Below are 23,018 nucleotides of genomic sequence, written 5' to 3' on the forward strand. Positions count from 1 at the left end.
AAAATAATATTTTCATTGGAATCATTTTATTTTGTTATTATGGATTATTAATTAATCCTCATTTTATTTCACTTTATTTTAGAAAAAGTTTAATTTCTATATTAAATATGTAATAAATAAATTAATTTCTCTGTTTTTATAGAAGATTTTAGTTTATTGGTACAAATATCAAATAAAGACACAAGAAATAAAACAATTTATTTATAAAATACATCAGAACCAGAAACACATTAAACAAAACAGTTTATTTCAAATTTAAAATGTTTATAAAAACTGTTATTTAGCTGAAAATTAATCTTTATGAAAGGAGAAAATACTTTGAACAATATTTGCATTTGTTTTTCCTTTTATTTAATATAAAACAAAAATCCAGAAGTTGAACATTTTTCACATATTGACTGTAAATTAAAAAGGATTTGAATGGAATCACTTTCAGCCGAGTGCGTCTCAGATTATCGTCCCCCTGCAAACAAACAAGGCAGAAAACAAAATTATCCAACAAACGAGACAAATAAGAAACTTAAATTCATAAATTTATTTCATAATAATAACTATTATTAATCACTATTAGTTACTAAACTGGTGGAAATATAAATGAACTCCAGAAACCTGATTGGACAAAAACACAAAATGATAAAAACCTAAAACAGTAAAAAGATTCAAGTTTAAAACTATATACAGTCTATTTAATATTAATAATACAATAAAATTAACAATAAATAAACAATAAAATGAAAAACAAAATCAGAAAAAATAGAATAAAAAACAAATAAATGAAAAGTAATTACTTCAATGTACAAATTACATAATAGTTAAATAAAATAAATCAAGAAAATAACAAATTTAAATACATACAATTCCAGTAATTCAAAATCCTAAATTTAAATGAAAGATTTTGAAAAAAGACGAAACATTTTTAGAATCAAAAATTAAAAACAGAAATAAAAACTAAAGAAATAGAAAAGAGAATACAAAGATCAAGAAACAACAAGAATAATAACATTATAACAAAAATAATCCCTGATTATTAATAAGAATTAAAACAAAAGGTCTGTTTACCTGTCAGTTCCTCGCTCTGCTCGACAGGAGGCGCTCTGGTTACAGCATCAAACCCGCCGCCTCCAGTCCGCGCGCGCACCCCTCAGTGCGTGAGCGCGCGCTCGCCGCCGGCTCGGTGATTGGGCAGCGCGACGCGCGCTCAGCTGTTCGCCCCTCCCCCCCCTGTCCCTAAAACGCGCACGCGTGCGCACAGTGAGCGCGCACTCCGTGTTTGCCCACAAGAGCCCAAACTGTTTTTGTTGCTGAGAAAACAAAGTCTGATCGCGCCGCCAGCCTGCGCGCAGCTCCAACGCGCACCGAGGCTCTTTTACGCACAGCCTCAGATCTGGATTTTACGCACGCGGAGCGCGGAGCGGCTACACCTGTGCGTAAACAGCGCCGCGGGGTGGGGGGGCAGATCAGAGGCCTTAGGGTGATGGTCAGAGCCCGGTGGAGGTCTGCGGTGTGAGCGCGGGGCAGGAAGGAGCAGAAAGAGGATTTTTGGAGAAGCTCCTCCTCTCCGTGATGTCGGAACCTCCTTAATTACTAATTTCTCCACATCGAAGCCACGCTCTTTCCCTCCCCCTCTTTCTCTTTTCTCTCTCTCCAATCCTCCATCCATGCATCTCTCATCCTGACCCTCCTTTCTCTCTCCTCTCTGTCTCTCTCTGGTTTCCAGGATAACGGAGGTGGACCAGCACTGGAGGAGCCGCTTTTTTATTATAATTATTATTTATTCCCTCTTTTTGTTTGGACTTGTTTTTGTTTGTTTGTTTTCTTTCCTGCTTCCGGGCATGGAGGACGTAAAAACCCCGCCGACCGTCCACCGGTCCTCCTCCTTCAGCATCAAGAGCCTCCTGCTGCCCTCCAAGTGCGAGCGCCCGGACCCGGTGGCCGCCGCGATGGTCTGCATCCCCGGAACTCTGTCTCCATCACCGGGCTCCGACTCAGACAAGTCGCTGGGCCCCCCGGAGCTGGACTCCGCCGCCGCGGGACTGGAGCAGGGGAAGCCGGGCAGGGAGGAGCAGGGGGAGCATGAGGAGGAGGAGGACGGAGGAGGAGGAGGCGGAGGAGGGGAGGACTCCAAGCCGACGCCGACAGCAGAGCAGAACTCCACCGGGAGCAACAACAGCGCGAAAAACGGGAAGTACGACAAGCCTCCGTTCAGCTACAACGCGCTGATCATGATGGCCATCCGGCAGAGCCCCGAGAAGCGGCTGACGCTCAACGGCATCTACGAGTTCATCATGAAGAACTTCCCCTACTACCGGGAGCACAAGCAGGGCTGGCAGAACTCCATCCGGCACAACCTCAGCCTCAATAAGTGCTTCGTCAAGGTGCCCCGGCACTACGACGACCCGGGCAAGGGCAACTACTGGATGCTGGACCCAAGCAGCGACGACGTCTTCATCGGCGGGACGACAGGGAAGCTCCGCCGGCGCTCCGCCACCTCTCGCGGGAAGCTGGCTATGAAGCGCGGGCTGCGCTTCGCTCCGCTAGGCCTGGAGCGGCCGAACAACCCGCTGTACTGGCAGATCTCCCCGTTCCTCTCCCTGCACCACCACCACCACCACCACCCGCACTACAACGGATCCTCGCCCGGCTTTCTGAACCAGGCGGCGGGTTACGGGTCGCTGCTGCCCGCCGTGGAGCAGCTGAGTAACGGGGACCTGGGGCGCTCCATGGCGCTGGGCTTGACGAACACTTACGGGATGAGCACGTCGCCGGTGGGGCTGCTGTCCGGACAGACCGCCGGGTACTTTGTCTCAGGGAGCCAACACGCCGCGGCGGCGCCGGGGCCGCCGGGAGGAGGGCCCCCGCCGCAACCGCCACACCCGCCGCCGCAGCAGCATCTCCCGCAGGGCGCCGCAGGCTTCGGCGGCCTGGGCTCCAGCGGCTCCCCGCAGTCGCTGCTGTCGGACTCCCTCAGAAACAGCTCCTTACCGGCCTTCTCCCCCGGCGTGTCGGCGGGGTTCCCCGGGGTTCTGTCCCACCAGAAGAGGGTGACTCCCAACGCCTTCCTGAACTGACCTCCCGTCCTCACCCCTCCGGACTCTCAGCGGAACAAAAGACGTCTGTAAAAGGCAGAAAATACGCGGTAAATATCAGACAATGAGCAGATTTATAGAAGTATATTAATGAAACCTTTTGGCCATATTCTGGTTTATTTCGATTATTTTCAAGAGGAAAAAAAGGGACAAACTTTTGTTACCCGCGGGTGTAAAACTGTAAACTAGACTTGCCAAAGGTAACAAACACTAGAAGAATATTTCAAACTATTTATATCTTGTACAAAGATTTTCAGTACTTTTCTTTGAGTCGTTTATTATTTATGTTTTGTATTTATTGTACAATGTATTTAAATTTTATTCTCAGTGTATTTACTCATCAGTATTAATGAACACGGGTGGGATCATTATTATTTATGAATTTTGGAGACAATCAGAACTTTTTCTGTTTATTTGGGTGGAAAAGGCGTTTGAATAAGTTAATAATTAATAATAAGCCTTAAAGTTGTGAAAACAATCAGGGGTTTAGAGGAAAAATAAGCCTAGAAATCATATCTGCACTCAGGTTTGACCCCAGACAGGAGAGTTTCCTTCCAGAATGAAAATATCCAAACTGAAGTTTTTATTTCTGTGAAACAGAACAACAAAAACAACAATAATAATTATAATAATAAATAATTTCTGCTGCTGCTTAAAATCCGAATATTTGACCCGGATATTAAAGTTTTTGGAACCGAACTCTTCATTTTAAAGTATGCAAAGTAAATCCACGTGTTTTAGAGACTTATAGAGTTTGGTGTGTGTGTGTAAGTGTGTGTGTGAAGGCCTGTAGCAGCCCAACCCCCTCTCTGCGCATGTGCGTAAAAAGGCCCGGAGCTCGTAGTATTTGGAGCGGAGCGGCTCCCCCCTGATGGCGCTCCTCCAACCCGCTGAGCTGCAGCAGCTTCCCGCTGATCCGCGGAGGCCTCGGCGGCTCCAGTTAACCAGTTATTAGAAAATCACCAGGAATTCAAACCTCTCACACAAACAGGTTCCCTTCAAACTCGTTTCTGTTCATTTCTTAAAGCTTTTTGCGTGAAGAACAATCAGAATAAATCCCGACAATCAGCCGAACCGTTTTGGGTTCAAACACAAAATATGCAACTTTTTCTGCTGGTTTTATATTTTTCTGACTCTCAGAAGCAAAACTTTATTTATAAACGCGAACTTTTCTGAAAAGAAAACTTTGCTCGACGGGTTTCATTTTCAATTAATACATAAAAAAAAATCCCAGATTTTCTAAATTATTTTAAATGTTTATTATAAATTAATTATGTAGCTCATTTCAGGCCCTCAATATTTTTACAAAATTAAAAAAGATTTTGAGATGTTTTCTCTCAAAAAATTGGAAATTATTTTATTTATTTTTTTAAGCTGATTTTAAATTATTCAAAAATAACAAATAATTTATGTTTTGTTTTTGCTTGTTTTTTGTTTTTGTTTTGTTTTTTGTTTTTTTATAAAGCTAGAAATTCTCTAGCAAAATGATAAAATCAGGTTTTATTTTGAGATTATTTTTTTATGTCCACTTAAGAAGAAACGAAACATTTGTTTAAAAATACAGGAACTTTTTTTAAAAGAATATTAATATTCTCATTGGTTTTGTGTATAATTTTCTATGCAAACGTCCCAATAATCAGCACCGATCAGTTTGTTTATTGATCCCTGATCTCTAAAAGCAAACTGAAGCTTCCGGCTGGAAAAATGTAGAAATTTCACTAAAATGTTTGTTAAAAGTTTCAGATTATTTTAATTTTACTGAGATAAAAATGTTTCTGTTTGTTTTAAGGAAGTTTAATAAAAGCAGGAGTTTCAGCCGCCATGTTGAATTTGCGGGCCTGTTCCTGAAGCGGTTTGGGTTTCTGTCTGTTCTGGAGAGTTGCCGGTCAGATTCCTGCCTCAGACCGAAGCCTAAAAGCACAAACCGTCCAGCAGCTCTGACTGCATCCTGGACACATTTTCTCTTCGTGTCATTTTGTTTTCTCATATTTTGGGTTTGTAAAAGAAAAATGTTTTGCAGATTTATTCGTTTTTATTTTACTTTCTTTCTTTTTTGCACTTTTGTAGTTAGCGTTCACCTGTATGAAGTCTGTACCGTCTGTTTCGTTGCTGTTTGTCTGTCTGTTTTTTTCCAGAGAAACTAAAAACTGATTAAAAAGAATAAAATAACCTGATCAGACTGTCGTTACTTCCAACAAAAACGGTTCTGCTGGATTTGGATTTTTAACTGTTTGCGTGTGAAGATGCTCCTTTGTTTTATTTTACCTTTTAAATTCATGCAGTTTATAACGAGACGTTTTCCTTCCACAAAACTTTAATCTTATTTAGTTTAACTGCCAGGAAAAAAAACAATCATATTTATAATTAAAAATAAAGCAGAAGAAAATCAGGGATTTTATTTTTTAACGTAAATGTTTTCATCTTTCTCCCTCAAACTGGATAACTTTATTAATAAATATGTTATATATTGATAACAGTTATTTGAATTTATATTTTAAAATAAATATTTTTATCTATATATTTGAGGAGATAAAAAAGAATCACTAAAAAATAAATCAAAATAAAATCCTGAAAGTTATTTTTTCTGTTTTTCCAACATTGGACTTGATTTTATTTTGTCTTTTAGAAACTTTTCTTTGTGTTTAAGGATTTTTTCAAGAACTGCAGTGTTATTTTAATGTAACACGTTTAGATTCTTTTTCTGTTTCAGGCAAAAAGGTTTTTTAAAAAGAATGTTTGACCTTTAGGAAATCTGGAAACCCTGAATATTTAATGTTTGTTGGATAATTCCCAGCATGAACTCAGTTTGTTAAGCTAAAGTTGATTTTTTATTCAGTCAGTTGAATTTTGTGTCGTCCTTCCTGTCATCAGTTTGGTTTTTATTCCAGAGGAAACTCTCTTCGACTCCTCGCTTCGTTTTCAGACGTTTAAAACTTAAAACTGATTTTTTGTCCCGTTTCAGCAGCACAGAGCTACAATCGAGCATTCAGTCAGTTTCCAAACTGTTTGAGCTTCTTGGACTCAGTGAAGCGTGCAGAGTCACATGATCCATCTGTGTGTGTGTGTGTGTGTGTGTGTGTGTGTGTGTTTGCTCCCCAGCGTTCAGCTGGACTGACCTAGAAACAGGCCAGCACTACGGCAGGATTAGAAATAAAACACTGAATTTTGTTAAAGGAAAGTGACAGTTTTTCATCTCTTTCTGACAGAAATTGTAATAATTTTTGCTCTGATAGAAACAACAACGTTCCTCTGATTGTTGAGTTCAGCGGCTTCAGGCCACCATTACCTCCACACTGCAAACACACAGCAAGCATCATTCAGGCAAATCATTTACATTTTATTACAACACATGAATATAATTGCAACTTAATTCAAATTTACAAAAAAAATAACATTAATCCCAGAGAGAAAATAGATGGTAGAATATAGATTAGCAATCAAAGAAATAAACAAAGTAAAAGATTTGAATAATAAAACAGCTCAGCACATGAAAATATGAAGTTACTAAAGACCATCAATAGTAATAATAATCAGTAATAATACTGATTTAAAACATTTTTAGTTCTTTAGAAAAAGAAACTCCTGATTTCAAAAAATAGAAATAAAACAAACATTCATCAGGATCCATTTAGTGTTTGATAAAGTTATTATTTCACAAGTCAGAGGTCATCTGATGACCTCTGACCTCTGAGGTGATGGGAGCCATAACCTCAAACGCATCGTCAGGTTTCTGACAGGGCCGCTCCAACGTTTAATTTGGGGGCCGTTTCTATTTAAGCTCCTCCCCCTGCCGTCATCTTTACCATGTTTTTATTAAACATGTTTGCTAGTTTATGTGCTGCTAACAAGCTGCGATCTTATAAATGTGACCTTTAAGCTGAAATGATAAAAACACAGAAATGATTAAACATCTGCCAGCAGGAGGTTCTGAAAACTCACGACTCAGTTTAAACAGTTTTGGTTTGAGGAGCATCAAATCATCATCCTGTCATTAATTCAGCCACAATTTAACAAAAAATTAAACAAAATATTTTAAACTAAATGATTTTAATGCAAGGTTGAAGTTTTGAATCTGTTCTTGTCAGCAAAGTGTTATTCTAAACATGGAACGTCTTTAGAAATGTAAACAGAGGACGCTGACATTAGCGGTAGCTGCTACATGTTTAGCATTAGCTACATTAGATACTACTTTAGCCTTGATTAGCTTCACTTACAGGCTAACTTGTTTTAGCACAACTTGAACACAATAACTGTCTTTTCCAGCATCCCATCAGATCCGTTTATGAAGCAGAAATGAACCTTCAGTGGGCCGAGAAGCAGTTTAGCTCTCTGTTGCTGTTAGCGGATGTTAGCTTGTGCGTCAGATCTAAAGCATACCAGAAAAACAAGAAAACAAACATTTCAGTTCTGAATTTTATTTGTAAAAATAAATCTAAATGTGCTAAAATCAGTTGTAGCTCATCAAAATAAAATGTTACAATAATTAATAAAAGAACCGATGGTTAGCTTTTCCCCCGTTTATTTTTCTAAACATTTTGAGGTGTTTTGTTAACGGACCAATCAGACGACGGGTTGAAGTCAGCCCAGCTGATGATGTGGCCATAAGCGGTACTGCATGTGAAGGTGAGGTTAGCTTTCAGTATTAGCATTGGTTTTATAGATAGCATGGTGAAGTCAGCAGGGAGCAGCGGCCCCCCCAGTGCCACCTCTGCATCCACTCTTGTTGTTTCACATCACAGCTTCTCAAAGTTGAGCAGCACAAAGTGATTTCTGTTGTGCTGAAGCTGCTAGCATCAAATTATGAATTCAGAAACTCTTAAAGACGCAAACGCAGAATTTTAAGGGACCAATTAGAGAAAGAGAAACACTTCCTGGTTCTGACAGGAAACGGTCCATCTGACGATGATGAGATTCAGAGCGACAGCCTGATGAAGAGCAGCAGACAGAGATGATGAATCAGGACTGACTAAAGTCAAGATGGAGAAACATGGAGGCTGCTCCAAAATGTCTCCATGTTTTATGAGTTTCATCGGCTTTCACTTTCAGAGTCTGAAACAACCAGAATTAAGTTTATGTGGAGGAGAAAAATTTATTTTATCGTAAAACCTGTTGAGGAAAGAAGACGGGATGGAAGCAGCATCGACCCAACGGACCGGCAGAACTCAGCAGCAAATAGATTTTAAAAGAATAATGTTCATATACTTCATAAGCAAGATCCGATCAGATATTACGGAGAAGTTTGGTGTCTGATCGGTTACCATGGAGACAATGTGCCACCATCATGTAGCCTAGCATGTAGCATCTGGACATCTGTCTGTTTTTCAGTCTGCTCCAGTTTTACACCGTCCATGATGGAGGAAATCATGTCACACAAATTCAACCAAAGTCGACGATTTGATCAAATCAACAAACTCGTCAACATGAAGACGGTTTGGGTCGGGTTCTGAGCTGAACGGTCGACTAGCAGCGTCTTCACACCCGACAGAGTTCACTTCAACCCAACTGAGACCCACGCACCAGAGTTTGGTTAGCAATAATCCCAAACCGGATTTCTACGTAAACGGACTGGAGCTGGACTAAAGCGGACCGGACCGGACCGGGTTGGTGTGAACGCAGACTAAACATCAGCGGCGGTTAGAGCTGCGATGTGAGCCTGTATGTATAATTATGATCTTGTGTTGATCACAGAAATGAGAAAACTTGTTCACCTGATTCTGATGTTTCGTGGTTCAGATTTCTGCAGAAAACAAAGTGAATCATCCAGATCAAGTGAAAACTGCAGATTCATGTGAATCAAACTGGGTTTGAACAACAACCTTCCTCCTGAAGGTTCTGGAGACGGTTCTGGATCCGCTCCAAACGCTGCTGCTCCATGATCCTTTCTGTCTAAAGTTACACAGGAAATGTTTAATGTTGCACCATCTGACCCTCATTTTGATACCAAAACATGTAAATATTATAATTATTCCACAAAATCATGAACAAACGAGCGAATAAAGAGCCGTTTGTGACAGAAGCATGAATACGCTGCTGGGCCGAAGATCACTGATTAAAAAGCCGTATAGTTTCTCCAGCAGGCGTCATGGCCGCCGCCCCGGTTCCCAGTCTTCATGCTCAGCCAACTGGGCGCCAGTGGCAGCCTCATATTTACTGCACAGACATGAGGGAGTGTTAATCCAGCTCTGATCCAACGCTTAGCAAGAAATCCCAATCCAAAACAATTCCTCTGAGCTTTAACCAGAGTAATGTGTTTATTCCAGAACCAAACGCCGAGTGGGTCGTTATTCTCTCCTGGAAAACTGACCATTAAGATCTAATTATGGGTAATTCATGTCTATTTTCCATATTTCAGGGAATATTTGTGGAAACGGTCGTCAGGTTCGACTCGGCCAGGCACTCGTATCAGCTGATGACTCGTAAACTGTGACGATTCTGAGCCGTCAGGAGGCAGAACTGGGTTGAGGTGATGAATAAAACATGCAGCCTGGCCTGTGACCTGCTTACTGCGCCGCTGTCAAACCTCTGATCCACAAACCGCCGCAGATTCCTGCCTCGGCCGCGTCCGAGTCCCGACTGGGAGCTCTGATCAGACGGGTCGCAGAGCAGCGTTGAGTTCAGGCACAGGGGAAAAAATCTGCTTTTTCTGGTTCAGTACAGAACCACATTCAGATTGAAATGTTTGAATCAGTTTGTGGAAGCCATATTGGAACCGAGGATTCCCAGGAGAAGCTGGTTGTAGAAAATCCTTCCTTTCAGTCCGAGAAAACTTTACAAACAGATCTGGAAACCGTTTCTTTAGTGCGTCCAAACGTACAAAAATATTTTGGCGCCTAAATGCAGCTGGTAAATCAGTAAATCTTAAAGGGGCGGCGTCATGTTTTCCAGGGGCATAGTGACATTTTATAGCATAATGAAGTAACCATGTTACCATCAGTAGCTTTAGAAATATAAATATCAGATATGACTTCAAACAAATTTTACTTTGTAATTTAACTCCTTGAAATTGGGCCTCTGTCTCTTTAAGAAACTCCTGATCTCTCTGAAGCTCCGCCTCCAGGAAGTCGCCCCAACATGGCTCCTCTTTAACCTTTAACATTTTCACCAGCGTTGAAATCTATCCTGAGATCAGCAGCTGTTTGCTAATTGCTGCCGGCTAGTCTGAAGGAGCAGAGCGGGGAGGAGGCGGGGCTAGAGCCAACCAGGCGTTTTGCAGCTGGATGGTTGCCATGGCGACTCCCAAAGAATCAAAGCGACACTCCAGGTTTGTTTTACGGCGTAACATTATAAGCAGTGAGTTTACACGACGCCGTCCCTTTAAAAGGCCACTGAGGGATTTATTTGACGTTCTGAAATAATTTACACATCCTGTCCAACAAAACAATCTCTACACTTTACTAGTTTAGTTAAAACTAGTAAAAGCATTTAGTTTCTTCCTTTCTGTTGGTCCAGATGTCCGTCTGTCCTTATTTTAACCTTTAACCCCAGAAAAACGTCCAATAACAAACTGTTAGAAAAGTGTCTCATTTTAAATCCGCCGACATTAAGAAGCTGAATTATGAGACTCAGGAAGTGGAAAAACAGATTTTATAACAGAACCAGATTTTAACCGTCTCTTTCAGAACCAAAAGGAAACATTTTGGAGGAAAAAACCTGGGAATGAAAAACAAACTAAGAATCTAAAAACTTGGTTTCACCGCCTGCATGTCAGGATGAATTTATTGATTAGAAGTTTGTGCCCTAAAACCAGAGAATAAAAACCTGATTGAACTGGTTTCCAGTTCAGGATTCAGAACCAATCAGTTCATTAAAGGTTCATTTTGCACCAACAACTTAATAAACTTTAGAAGTGACGTTCTGCAGGTATAATTTCACTAATTAAATGAAAATCCTGACCTGTTTGAGGATTTATTTTGTTTTTATTTTATCCTGCTCTTCACAGGAAATGTTAAATTTCTGCTGTTACTGTTGAAGAACTTGATGAAATTTCAGTTTTTGTTTAAATGTTCCCTGGGAACATGAACCTGTGTAGAAAATGGATCCTGTTCAGCTGGAATGATAATATTTCATTTTGCGTTCTGCTGGTTTCCTGGATGTTTGTCAGACGGTTCATGACTGATGGGAGTTTAAACGGTTTTAAGTTCAGCTGTCAGTTAAAGCAGTTTGGATCTCTGGTTTTATTCCACCACCTGCCTGCAGCCCATTGATCTGATTAGGAGAAATTAGTCGGTAATTGATGGCAACCATCAACAGATGGTCGATCTGGTCGAACGCAGCAGAGGAATGAATCTCAGCTTAAGATCCATCAGAACATAAAAATAAAACACTTTGAAAGAAGATTAGAAATCAACATATTCATGTTTCACAATACTTGACAGATTTTCCCAGTTTGGAAACAAATAAATGAACAAATATAAAAACCATATAAAAGCTTCAACTGAAGCTTGATCAATACATGATCAATACATGATCAATACATGATCAGTACATGATCAATACATGATCAGTACATGATCAATACATGATCAGTACATGATCAATACATGATCAATACATGATCAATACATGATCAATACATGATCAATACATGATCAATACATTATCGATACATGATCAATACATGATCAATACACGATCAATACATTTTTCTCTTTTCCTTCAGTAAAAGCAGATAAATAATGAAATTCTGTCCTAAACAAAAAGTTTGTTTGTTTAAAGTGAAGCTGCTTCAGGAAAATATTTCAGTCTTTGAAGAAAAACAAAATTTATTCACCAAAATAAAACAGATTTAAAATCAACCAGAGGATGTTTCAAAACTTTTAACATCCTGGATGTTTTTACAAGATGCTCCTGATTTTAACTTTATTTATAATCCTAAACAAACTAATATTGTCAAATAAAAGTGACAGATTTTAAATAAATTACTTTTATTACCTTTTAGTTTATTTACAGGAGAATAAAATCAAGAAAAAAGAAAATTAAAAACCTTTAAGATGCAGAAACTGACAGTTTGACGTTTCCGACCTTTGACCTCTTGTCGACTCTTAAAGGTTTTTATTAAATTAAATTCTTCTGTTTTTAAATCAGGAGGTTTTGATGGAAGTCTGAAAACAGTCCAGAACCAGGAGTTTGGACCCGGCTGGTTTCAGAACTAAAGGATTACATCATCTAAAAAACATTCCTGCACATTTAATACAAATATTTAGAAAATGTTTACAACCAGAAAGAAAGTCACAAATTTACAAAAACAACTTTAAAACTGACCTCATTAAAACTACTGAGAAAAAAAATTCTGTTAATTATTATGAAAACTCAGCATTTAAAATGATAATAATACAACAAACTCATAAAAAGTATATTTAATACAGAAATACGAGCTTATTAATGTTTTAAACCTTTTGGTTAAGAGCCTCATGTGAACATATAATCACATAAAAATGATAAATATTTACACAATAATAACATTTTAATAAACAGCAACAAGAACAAAAAAATGTTTTTGTTGGTTCTCCTGTTAGAGTCCAAATATTCAGTTCATTAATGTTTTATTTTAGCTCATAATTAAAACATGACTGAGATTTAAAAGTTATAAAGTTTAAAATAAGAACCTGATTCTTGATCCTGGAGAGAAAAAATTCATTTTAATCGAATATTTTCCCTTTTTTCTCATGAAAAGTTTCTAATCCAACATGAATCTTGATGAAAACGACGTTTGAATAACTGAGTTCTGTTCAGACTGAACGGTGAGGTTTCCTCTGATGGGTCCTGATGCTGATCGCTCATCTAGAAACCACCTGCAGAACCTGAACCGGGCCGAGAGGTCGCGACCTCCTGACCTCCCTTTGAACCCAACAGGAAGCTTAACAGGAATTAAAGTTTAGTCAGCGTGGGGAAAGCCTTAAATCCTCTCCTTTCAGTTTGTCGGCACAATAACAACTGAAACTGTGATCAAAGTCCGGACGGCATCCTGTTGTTTTAACGCTGATGGTGAAACCGACCCGCAGAGAAACCCGGCAGAACCAGCAGCTCCACTTCAAACGCTTGTTTTGTTTAACCAAGTTTAAATATTTTATTTCACAGTAAAAGAATCTAGATTTCACTTTGTTAAAACTCCCTCTCAGCTTGTAGAGCAGGAGGACGAAGAGGACGAAGAGGAGGAAGAGGACGATTCACGATTCACGATTCTTGAATAAGAAGATAATTCTGATAAACTTCAACACCTCAAACTCAGGAACGGTTTTTCTTCTTTCTTCACTTCACCGACACGGCCTGATTTTTCTACTGCTTGGTTTAAAACAGAAAACAAAACAAAACAGCTGAATTAAAATAAAACAACAATTATTTTTAACCGCAGATGGAAATAAACTGAATTTTTACTTTAACTCTGCAGCTTCACCAGCTGCTCAAACGTAAAAAGTCCTTTTAGTTCAACACCAGACAAATTTCTCCATCTGCAGGAAACAGAAACAAATCCTCCTGCCAGCTGGATTCCTGCTGCTCGCTGCTGGTCAGCAGGCTTAAAGGCTGCTCTGACAGTCCATCACTTACAAGTTCAACAGTTTGGACATATTTCTGGTTATTGAGAAAACATGTAGAAACTGAGAACCTTATAAATAATAATTAATTATAAATATTAATTATTATAAATAATAATGTTAGCAGCTCCAGACGCTGCGTTGGGGAACAAACTGCAGACCGGCTACAACAGCAGATAGCCTGACTAGAATCAGGTCAGAGTTGTTTTATTACAAAACAAAACTTAAATATTCAACACCAATACAACTACAATCAATTTAAAGCTGTTTTTGGTTTGATTAGGAACCAGAACTCCATCAGCTGCTGTGGTTCTGACCCAAACCAACCTGTTCCCCTCCTGGCCTGTGGGGGCGCTGCACCAACAACCACTGAAGGAAACCACACAAAAACCAACGAAGAAGACACTGAGAGCAACTTCCTTCTTCACCAGATGGAAACAAGATGGAGGCGTCAGATTTTCAGATTTTATCTCTTTAGTCTTTGGCTGAAGACCAGGAGACATTTCTGCTGCTAGCGCTAGGCTAGCACGTTAGCTTTGGTTGGATTTACCCAGAATGCCGTGCGGAGCGGTCTCTGGTCCGCTTGGCGTTCACATTCAAACTGAACCAGGGTTCCCTTCAACTGAACCCAGACTGAGGATTGGAGGACCAGAGGTCAGAGGTCAGCTGGTGTTCACACCAACCGAACCGGACCGTCTACACAAACGGACTGAACAGAACTGCTGTAAATCAAAATAAAACAAAACTTTATGAATAAAAGGAATCCAGTTGAAAATTAAAATGTTTCTATTTTCCACGTCGTCTGTGAACGTCTCACCTCCAGCACAAATAAATGATCACGACTTAAAACAGGAAACAAACAGTCTCTACGACAGAGAAACGGTTCTTTATGAAGTCAAATGTTTTTCTCCACGGCTCGGTTCTGGACTGGTCGTTACGGAGCCCGGCTCGGTCCGGTCCGACCCACAGAGAAAAAGTCTGAGCAGAACCGTTGGCAGAACGCGCCGCTCTGCGTCTCTTTGTTTCCCGTTTCACAACACGATGAAACGGAAAAGCTTCTGGACAGAAACCGTCACAACGAGTCCAAACAGAGTCTGAACGGAAACGAGGCTTCGCAGCAAAACACGTTTTCTAAAACAGAAACTATCTTTTCCTGATGACCGAAACGAAACTAAACAGGCTTTTCTAAAACATGTTTCCTGCTACAAATGATTTAAAACTGATTCCTCTTCTCTTCATAACTCTCCTGTCTGGTTCCTCTAAAACTTTATCAGAAACTGCTGCAGGTTCATTTCACCTGCAAACAGAAAGAAAAGAAAAATATCTGCTGCATGAATTATATAAAGATTTTACTGAAGCTTCATGTTTGTCATCAAGTTCAAATAGTTTTAAACTCTAAATTTTAAAAAGTTACTCATCTAAGATGGTCTATTGATTAGTCGATAATCAATCAATCAGAAAGTTTATTTGTAAAATGTTTCAGCAACAAGTTTGTTCAAAGTTTCACAAAACAGAAATAAAGTCATAAAATTAAAAGTCGCCAACTGAGAGATTAAAACTGATAAACCAGAATAAAAACAATAAAATGATGAAAATAAGAATCAAAATGGAAATTATAAATAATAGGAACTAGAACTGAACATGAAGCAGATTTTTTATTTATTCATGATTAGTTTGAATCTAATTTAAACATAAAGATCTGAAAGATTTATCAGTAAAACTCCAGATTAAGTTAAAAAGTTAATTAAACTGAAAACTTCATTGTTGAAATATGAAAACCAAACAGATTCAACGTGTTTCACGTTTCAACGCAGCGAAACTGAATTAAATATTTACAATGTTTCAAATCAACATTTATCTTTTCATGATTTTATTTGACTTCATTTATGATAAAAACTATAAAAATAACACTTTATTAGTGCAGCATCTTCATAAAGAAATGTTAGAAAATGCTTCACATTTTACAGAATAAACTAAAACAACATAAATAACAAGAAACAGGAAAGTAATCAGTTTTAATTAATGATTTAAAGGATAATAATGAATTAATATTTAGAGTTAAATCATTTCATAAAGCAGCAGCTCTGATTATTAAAGTCCTTCCTGTTGAACATTTAAACATTTAATCTCAATCTGACGTCGTTCACATTCAGATTAAAACTCTTCATTCAGAGCAGATTGAAATGAAAATCGATGAAATAATGACCAGCAGGATCATTCAATACGGAACAAAATAAAAGTTTCTTTATTTATCTGGATTTTTCATTTATTTATCTAAAAACCAAACGTGACGATTGCAGATTAAAAACTCAACAACCAGATTTATAATTTCTCTGTTTTAAACCCAAAACAGGAAAAACGTCAAAAAGTTTTCAAAACTTAGAAAGTCCTTCAGATTTACTGAGCCGGACTTTAACTGGGTTTCATTTTATTTAAACGACAACAGGGGATAAAATCGTCGTGAGTCCAGAACATAAAGTGAGAATAAAATGTTGACGTGGATTTCAGGGTAATAATCTCACACTGAGCAGCAGGGAGATTAACGAGGCGACAGACGGCGAGTCGATGCGGCCAGGAAATTAGCCTGAGGAATATTTCCTACAAACTTCACTAAATAAAATCCACTCCTGTCTTATTTTAGTTTTCTCTGACATTATTAACTTCATTTCATTAAAAAATTTCCATCAGATCCTCAGAGAGAAAAACGACTCAGAAAAAACAATTAACTTGTTTCTAATAACAAATCTATAAAATTCATTTTCATTTAGACTTTTAAAATACAACCAACATTAAATACTGAGTTTGTAGCATTAAAATAAATCTTTAAAGTGTTTAATTCTGGCTGCGGCGGCCGCGTTGATCAACAGGAGGTTCTGCAGTTTGGGTCGAGACAAACAGGAAACAGAATCGATGTCGGGTTGCGTGTGAAGCAGCAGGACTCCGGTTTTTGGACGTGTGAGTCCAGGATTATTCTGGTGTCGGCCTTTGATCTAATCTGCTGGTTGAACGGCGCGTCCTGTCGGGTCGCCGCCAAACGAAGTCCTGCAGAGCTCACAAACACCCGGGTCCACTTAGGTCATCTGGAGTCCGGTGCAAAAACAAAACGGTTCCGACGCCGAAGGGCATCAGATTCACTGACCTTCAGTCAAAACCCTCTGAGGAGCAAAGAGCCGAACGACTGGATTCAAAGGAACTTAAATCAGACAAATTTAGGTTCTACTAACTGAGCCGGGTCGCCTGGTCCAGAAGAAATCCCAAACGGATCATTTCTAAAACCCAAAACATCTGAAAAACTTCAACAAACTGCAGGAATTTGGGAAGAACTTTCACAGGAAGCAGAAATTAAAATAATCTAATCTGGGTCAGGATTCAGTTTGAGGATTTTTATCTTTTGGAGACTCAAAAGATTTCATGTATTTTTTATAGGAATGCAGATTTTCATAGAAATCATAGAAAAAGACAGGAGAGTTTTAATATTGTTGGATTTTTATGAAACAAAAAGAAAATAAATGCAGTGAATTTATAAAGTTACAGCATCCGATCAAAGTTCAGACATTTTTATGTATAAAACACTAAAACTGCATGAATTTAAGGTTAAAACATCAATTCTGCTCAGATTTGGGTTTTTGTGCAGCAAGTTTCCACTTCCTGCAACAATTTAAACATTTTAAAGAATTAACCCATCAAACGTCACGCAGCCCAGGAGTCTGGGATTAAACTCACAATTACTAAACCGACTGTTTAATAATCATTAAACTGACAAATAAAAAACGACTGGATGAACAGAAGCAGCAGTTCAAGGATTTTAAAATGTTTCTGATTTCTGGAAATGTTGGTGCAGGAAGAGAAAACCGAACTGTTCAAAGATAAAATAAACTTTTTGTTTCTGTGATGACAGGAAGAATCATTAAAATGACAGAAATGTTTTTCTAACTGGATGAAAACTCGGAGCAGTGAACCCAGAGGTCAACGCCGGACGACCTTTCATTCCTCTGGGAACTTCCTGCAGCACTTTGAAGAAAGTTACATTTCCAGTTAAAAGCAGCAAATAATTTCACTGTAATTTCTGTAATAAATCATCTTAAATCCAGAAAATGTTTGCTTTAATAAAATAAAATGTCCAAGTTTTTCACTTTCTGTTTTTTATCTTCTTGGTTTAGAAAATAATTTTAATTTGAAAGAAAATGTATCCTAGAAATCTCTGGTGAGTTTAGTGAAGATTCACGTTTCTGGTACAAAAATATTTAATAAATGAACAAAAAAAACCAGAAACACTTTATAAATATTTTCCTTTTAAGAAGAAATAATTTTCTGTGAAAATATAAAAATGCAGAAATTGTCCGTCTGCAGGTAGTTTTTATAGAATTACATGTTTGTACGTAACAATAGTTAAAATAAAGATTTATTCAAACTGGAAGGTTTTCAGATGAACTTCAGTGATAATCCAGAAACTATTAATCTGGTTTGAAACAATTCGGCCGTTTCTGCTCAACAAGAACAACTTTAAGAAATAAAATAAAATCACTTAAAATCCTGCATTCTTCCAAAATTATGGCAAAATGATTTAATAACTAATTTAAAAGTTTTAGTTTCACTAAATAAAACCAACATTTTTTAGTTTTTTGAGACTTTATTAAAATGTTTATGATTATAGAAATTCAGTGCAACGAGAAAAAGATTTTAACTTTTAATTACATTTTAACAATCAAAGCTGTTAATGCAGCTTTTTACAAAACAGAAATAAAAACAGAAATAAAAACAGAAATAATAACAGAAATAAAAACAGAAATAAAAACAGAAATAATAACAGAAATAAAAACAGAAATAAAAACAGAAATAATAACCTGCACTAATATCAGATCATCAGTTTTTTAAAGTTAAAAAACTAAAATATTTTTGATTCTCTGCTAACAGGAATCAACAGAAATGTTTTTATTTACATCAATAATTTAACAATAACAGATTTTTTTTATCTGCTGGAGGAATAAAAACCATCAAACTGAAAACCTGCAGCTTCTGCAACCAAATCTGGTAAAAACCAGCTGGTCATACTGGTGTTACTGGTCTTACTGACAACACTGCTGCGCTGCAGGAAGCTGGTTTCATATTTAATGCTACCAAGTTTCAGCATTTTTAAAATTAAGTTTGTAATTTAGATCAAACTGTGAAAAATAAAATTCTGGACAAAAAAATGAAATTAAAGTTTAAATAATTAATAAAAATTCATCATTTCATTCAGTGAGTCGTTCAGATAAATTTAAATTAAAAAAACTCTCAAATAGTTTAGTTTAAATAAAACTGATGCAACTTTAAAAACTTCTTTTTATTCCTTAACATGTTTTATGTGAATTATTTTTCAACATTTACATTTATGTGTTTACATTTTTTTAACAATTTATACTTAAAAACAGAAAAATACAAATTAAATACAAAACGATGAACATTTTTTATTAATGAGACTTAATTCAGTTTACAGAAAATATTCTAAACTTTATTTAATTCAGGCAAATAAAGTTGAAAAAGTTAAAGTTAATATTCATAAGTTTTAATTTATTACATTTTCTGTTAAATAGGAATAAAAGTAACTTTTTGTAGTTTTAAATTGTTAGAGTTGTAATTTTAGATTTTCTGTAAAAATTCATTAAACGGTGAAATAAAATGTTTTATTCTTTAATTGTTTGTCGCTGCCAAACTTTTAATTTTAGTTCTCTTTATCTTTTTAAATATTTAATTTTAATTATGTTTATTCACAATTTTATTTTGTTTTCATGTCTAAAGTAAATCAATCCAAGTATAAACTATAGAAACAAAATCAGATCATTACATTTTGGAGAGATTTCTGTTGTTGAAATGTTTTGATGTTTTTAATAAAATAAAGAAATAAAAAGTCAAACCTGATGAAACTCCAACAATGAACCATATTTTGTGTATTTATTTATTTGAATGGTGAGATGAATAAACCTGAATCTTGATTCCCAGTCATGAAAGTTTGATGGTGGAAGTGGGTCCCCATGAATCCTGCTGACTCGGCGCTCAAACGCATCCAAACCCTTTTCAAAATGTCATTTCACCGTTTCAACTTTTCTGTGACGGAGAACGAGACGAGATCTGGTTCTGTGAAATGTGAGCAAATCGACGGCCGCTTCAGGTTCATCATCATTAGCGCTTCCTGTGACAGCGGCTAACAGCCGTGTCACATCCTGTTTGTTTATGATGGAGGGCTGTGAGCACCAGGTCGGCTGTCAGGGCGTTTAAACATGAGAATGTCCCTGAAGGGGCCGCGGAGCTGAAACACTGAAACACTGAACAACTGAAACACTAAAACACTGAACAACTGAAACACTGAACAACTGAAACACTGAAACACTGAAACACTGAACAACTGAAACACTGAAACACTGAAACACTGAACAACTGAAACACTAAAACACTGAAACACTGAACAACCACAGACGTTACATTAACTCACTTTCTGCTCAGATTCTAATGATTCGTTTTCCTGGAAACTTTGGTGACAAAATGGAAATAATTTTAAAAACACGCCGAATAATTTCAGGTTTGAAAAAAGATGTTTGGTTGTTTTTAATGTTTTGTAAAATAACATTATTTCTGTCTCTGATGTTGAGATTTATTAAAAATGAATATGAACTGCAGCGGAAATGATCCTCGTTTTCACAGGATGTCTTTATATACTGCACAGTATCTGACCAGTCCTGTAATTTCCCACAGTGTAGGAGTCAGTGAAGGCACCACAGGTTTGTTTCCAGTTTATGAAACATCAAAAATCATTAAAATGTGGTTTAATCTCAGTCACTGGATCATTTGGCTGTTTTATTATCATTTTACTAGAGTTTAAACATTGTTTTGTATTATTTACATTTATTAGATGTTTTTATGTGATGTTATAATTTGTAATATTTTAGATGTTTAAAGACAAACTGGCCACTTTTAGGACAGAATTAATTTGTTTACTGAACAATAAATAAAAATAAAATATTTAAATGTAAATATTTCACATTTCTTTAGATGCATTTATTTTAAAAAATTTACTTTTATGTTTTGCAAATCAGAACAATTATAAACACGTTTCATGTTCATTTTAATTTATTTTTACATTTTTAAATATATTAACGTAATTTTTTAAACATTTATTTAAGACATAATGCCAGTTAAAGTTCAGTGAACATAATTTGAAATATTCAATGATTCTGAATTCATTTTAATAGCTTTTCTCTCTACATGCAGAATGTGTGATTGTTCTGTGTTTTATTTTTCAATAACTTTTTAAAGTCTAATAATAAATTTCCAACTGGAATATTTCAGTAACTGGATCTAAAAAGGTAAAAATATCAAACAATTTTGATTTGGGGAAAATATTGAAGCATTTGAATAAAAGAAATGAACTTTTTAGGTTAAAATAGAGACTTTTTAAATAAAAACGTTCTGATGTATAAAGTTGAAAGTTGAATAAAATCTGTAGTTTGACGTGAAGCAGCAAAACGCCGCGCTGCAGTTCAGACGTTTGTTTCCATCTTTAAATAACTTCCTGCTGCTCACTGAAGCGTTTAACGACTGAATCATCGAAGGAAACAAAGAAACACATCAGCTGAATTATTGAAGGTTCTGGTTGAGTCCAGATGAGTGGACAGGCTCATGACTTGGGTTTTTAAAACGCTGTCAAAGACGTGGTCAGTATTTACAAACACCTGGATAATAAATCAGGATTTGGGAAATCTGTTTAATCTCTGCAGATTAGAGATGTTCTACCAGTGGAACCTCTCTGTTCTGCCGGTGGAACCGCTCCGCTCCGTTCCGCTCCGTTCCGCTCATTGGGTCGGTTTCAGCGTCTTTGGCTTCTGGTTGTTTTGACTCCCTTTATATTTCTTGTCTGTTTAATGTTGAGTTTAAATCCTGCCAAGCGTTTTGTGTTTGTCAAAGCAGAAAAGGTTAAACTGTTTTTGTGCTGCACTGGAGCCTTTTTGACACATCGGTTGGGTTTTGGTCCCTCCAGCCTCAACGTTCCAGTTTTACTTCTGAACGTGTGGCGGCCATGTTTTGCCAGCGTCTGACGGCCTTGAACCCTCCCTGGTCTCTGGAAAGGTCATCGGCGTTAGCCGTGGTAAAAACTGCGCTGCAGTATTTTCAAACAAACACCGCCGCCCTGACCCGGTTGGCGCCGCTCGCTCCGCCCCGCCTCCCGCCGAAGATCGCGTGCAGAATCCAGGCAACGGCGAGCGAGGCGAGGCAGCGCTCGGCGCTGCTGCACACCCAGGCGGCGTGACCTTCCCCTCTGCTTCGCCACACAGCTCAGCGACTCACTGAGCATGCTCAGTAGGAGCCGCAGTGTTTCGTGACAACACTAATGGTCTGCATGGATCACTGGCACGCAGAGTCACTTCTAATTAGAATTATCTCAATCTTCGCCGGGATCTCATGTCGGTATTTTTTTCATTCGCTACGAAACGCCGCCGCCGAGTGGTCGGCTTCGCTGCCGGTCACGGCGCTGGCTCCGCCCCCGGCCCCGCCTCCTAACCTCTCCTCGCTCTCTGCTCCGTCTTCCCAGTTTTTTCCCTAAACAGGGGGGACACCCCGACCCGCTCTTCATCCTCACCTCGTGGCTTCACGCTCTGCTGCCTGCGCCTGCTTTCGTTTCTTCCCACAACCGTCGGCTCTGTTGGGCTTTTCTCCGAAACCGCTCGACGTCGGCCGTTTCTGTTCGCTGACGGGGAGCGGGAAGAGTGACGGGTGTTTCCTCGTCAGATAACTTCACATCCTCCATTCGCCCGTCGCTTCGTCTAGTAAAACCTTTCCTGTCTCTAAATCACTTCCGTCTGGTCTTTTTGTTCGGGTTTAATCCGCGTTTCCAACCCTGACACTTTCCTCTGAGAGGAGCTAAATGCTTTGAGCTCCATGATTCAGGCTTTACAAATACAGGGTCAAAGGTCAGAGACACAACCTGACAATAGGTGCACAAGAATTTGACTTTAACGAACAGATTAGATCCTTCACATCTCAGAGCAGTTCAACCACCAACACTTTAATAGTTAAAGTTTCTGAGTTTGGTCAGACAGAGACGGAAGGTGAGACCGGATCCAAACCGCGCCGACAGGCTGACAGACGGGAGGGAAAGAGACAGAACCGAGAGGAACACATCAAGCCGGGCAGTCGGTCAGTCAGTCACAGGGACAGAAAGACGGACAGGTGAGCAGAGGGAAAAGACAGCAGAGCTGCCAACGAGTTACGAACCAGTTAGGAGCCTCTGACGGTGCGTTTAGGGGCCTCATGGTGCGTTTAGGGGCCTCATGGTGCGTTTAGTTTGATTCTGGGATGAAATGTTTCAGGATATCAAACGTTACTTTTGTCTGATTCCAGTTTTTGTTTTTTATTCATTATTGAAGAT

At 38.2% G+C, this 23,018-nt stretch overlaps 1 protein-coding gene across 1 annotated transcript; it reads left to right on the forward strand.

Annotated features, from left to right (window-relative positions):
* Positions 1-1,064: 1,064 nt before the first annotated feature.
* foxg1b (forkhead box G1b) lies at positions 1,065-3,109 on the forward strand. The gene has a single exon (XM_044137006.1). It carries the CDS (start codon positions 1,833-1,835, stop codon positions 3,066-3,068), a length of 1,236 nt encoding a protein of 411 aa, XP_043992941.1. The 5' UTR covers positions 1,065-1,832; the 3' UTR covers positions 3,069-3,109.
* Positions 3,110-23,018: the final 19,909 nt, after the last annotated feature.

The sequence above is a fragment of the Gambusia affinis genome, linkage group LG13 (genome assembly GCF_019740435.1).
Source record: "Gambusia affinis linkage group LG13, SWU_Gaff_1.0, whole genome shotgun sequence".
NCBI lineage: Eukaryota > Metazoa > Chordata > Actinopteri > Cyprinodontiformes > Poeciliidae > Gambusia > Gambusia affinis.

Bases quoted from the DNA above. Each gene is read 5' to 3' on its own strand.
- foxg1b (XM_044137006.1), top strand. From the start codon at position 1,833: ATGGAGGACGTAAAAACCCCGCCGACCGTCCACCGGTCCTCCTCCTTC.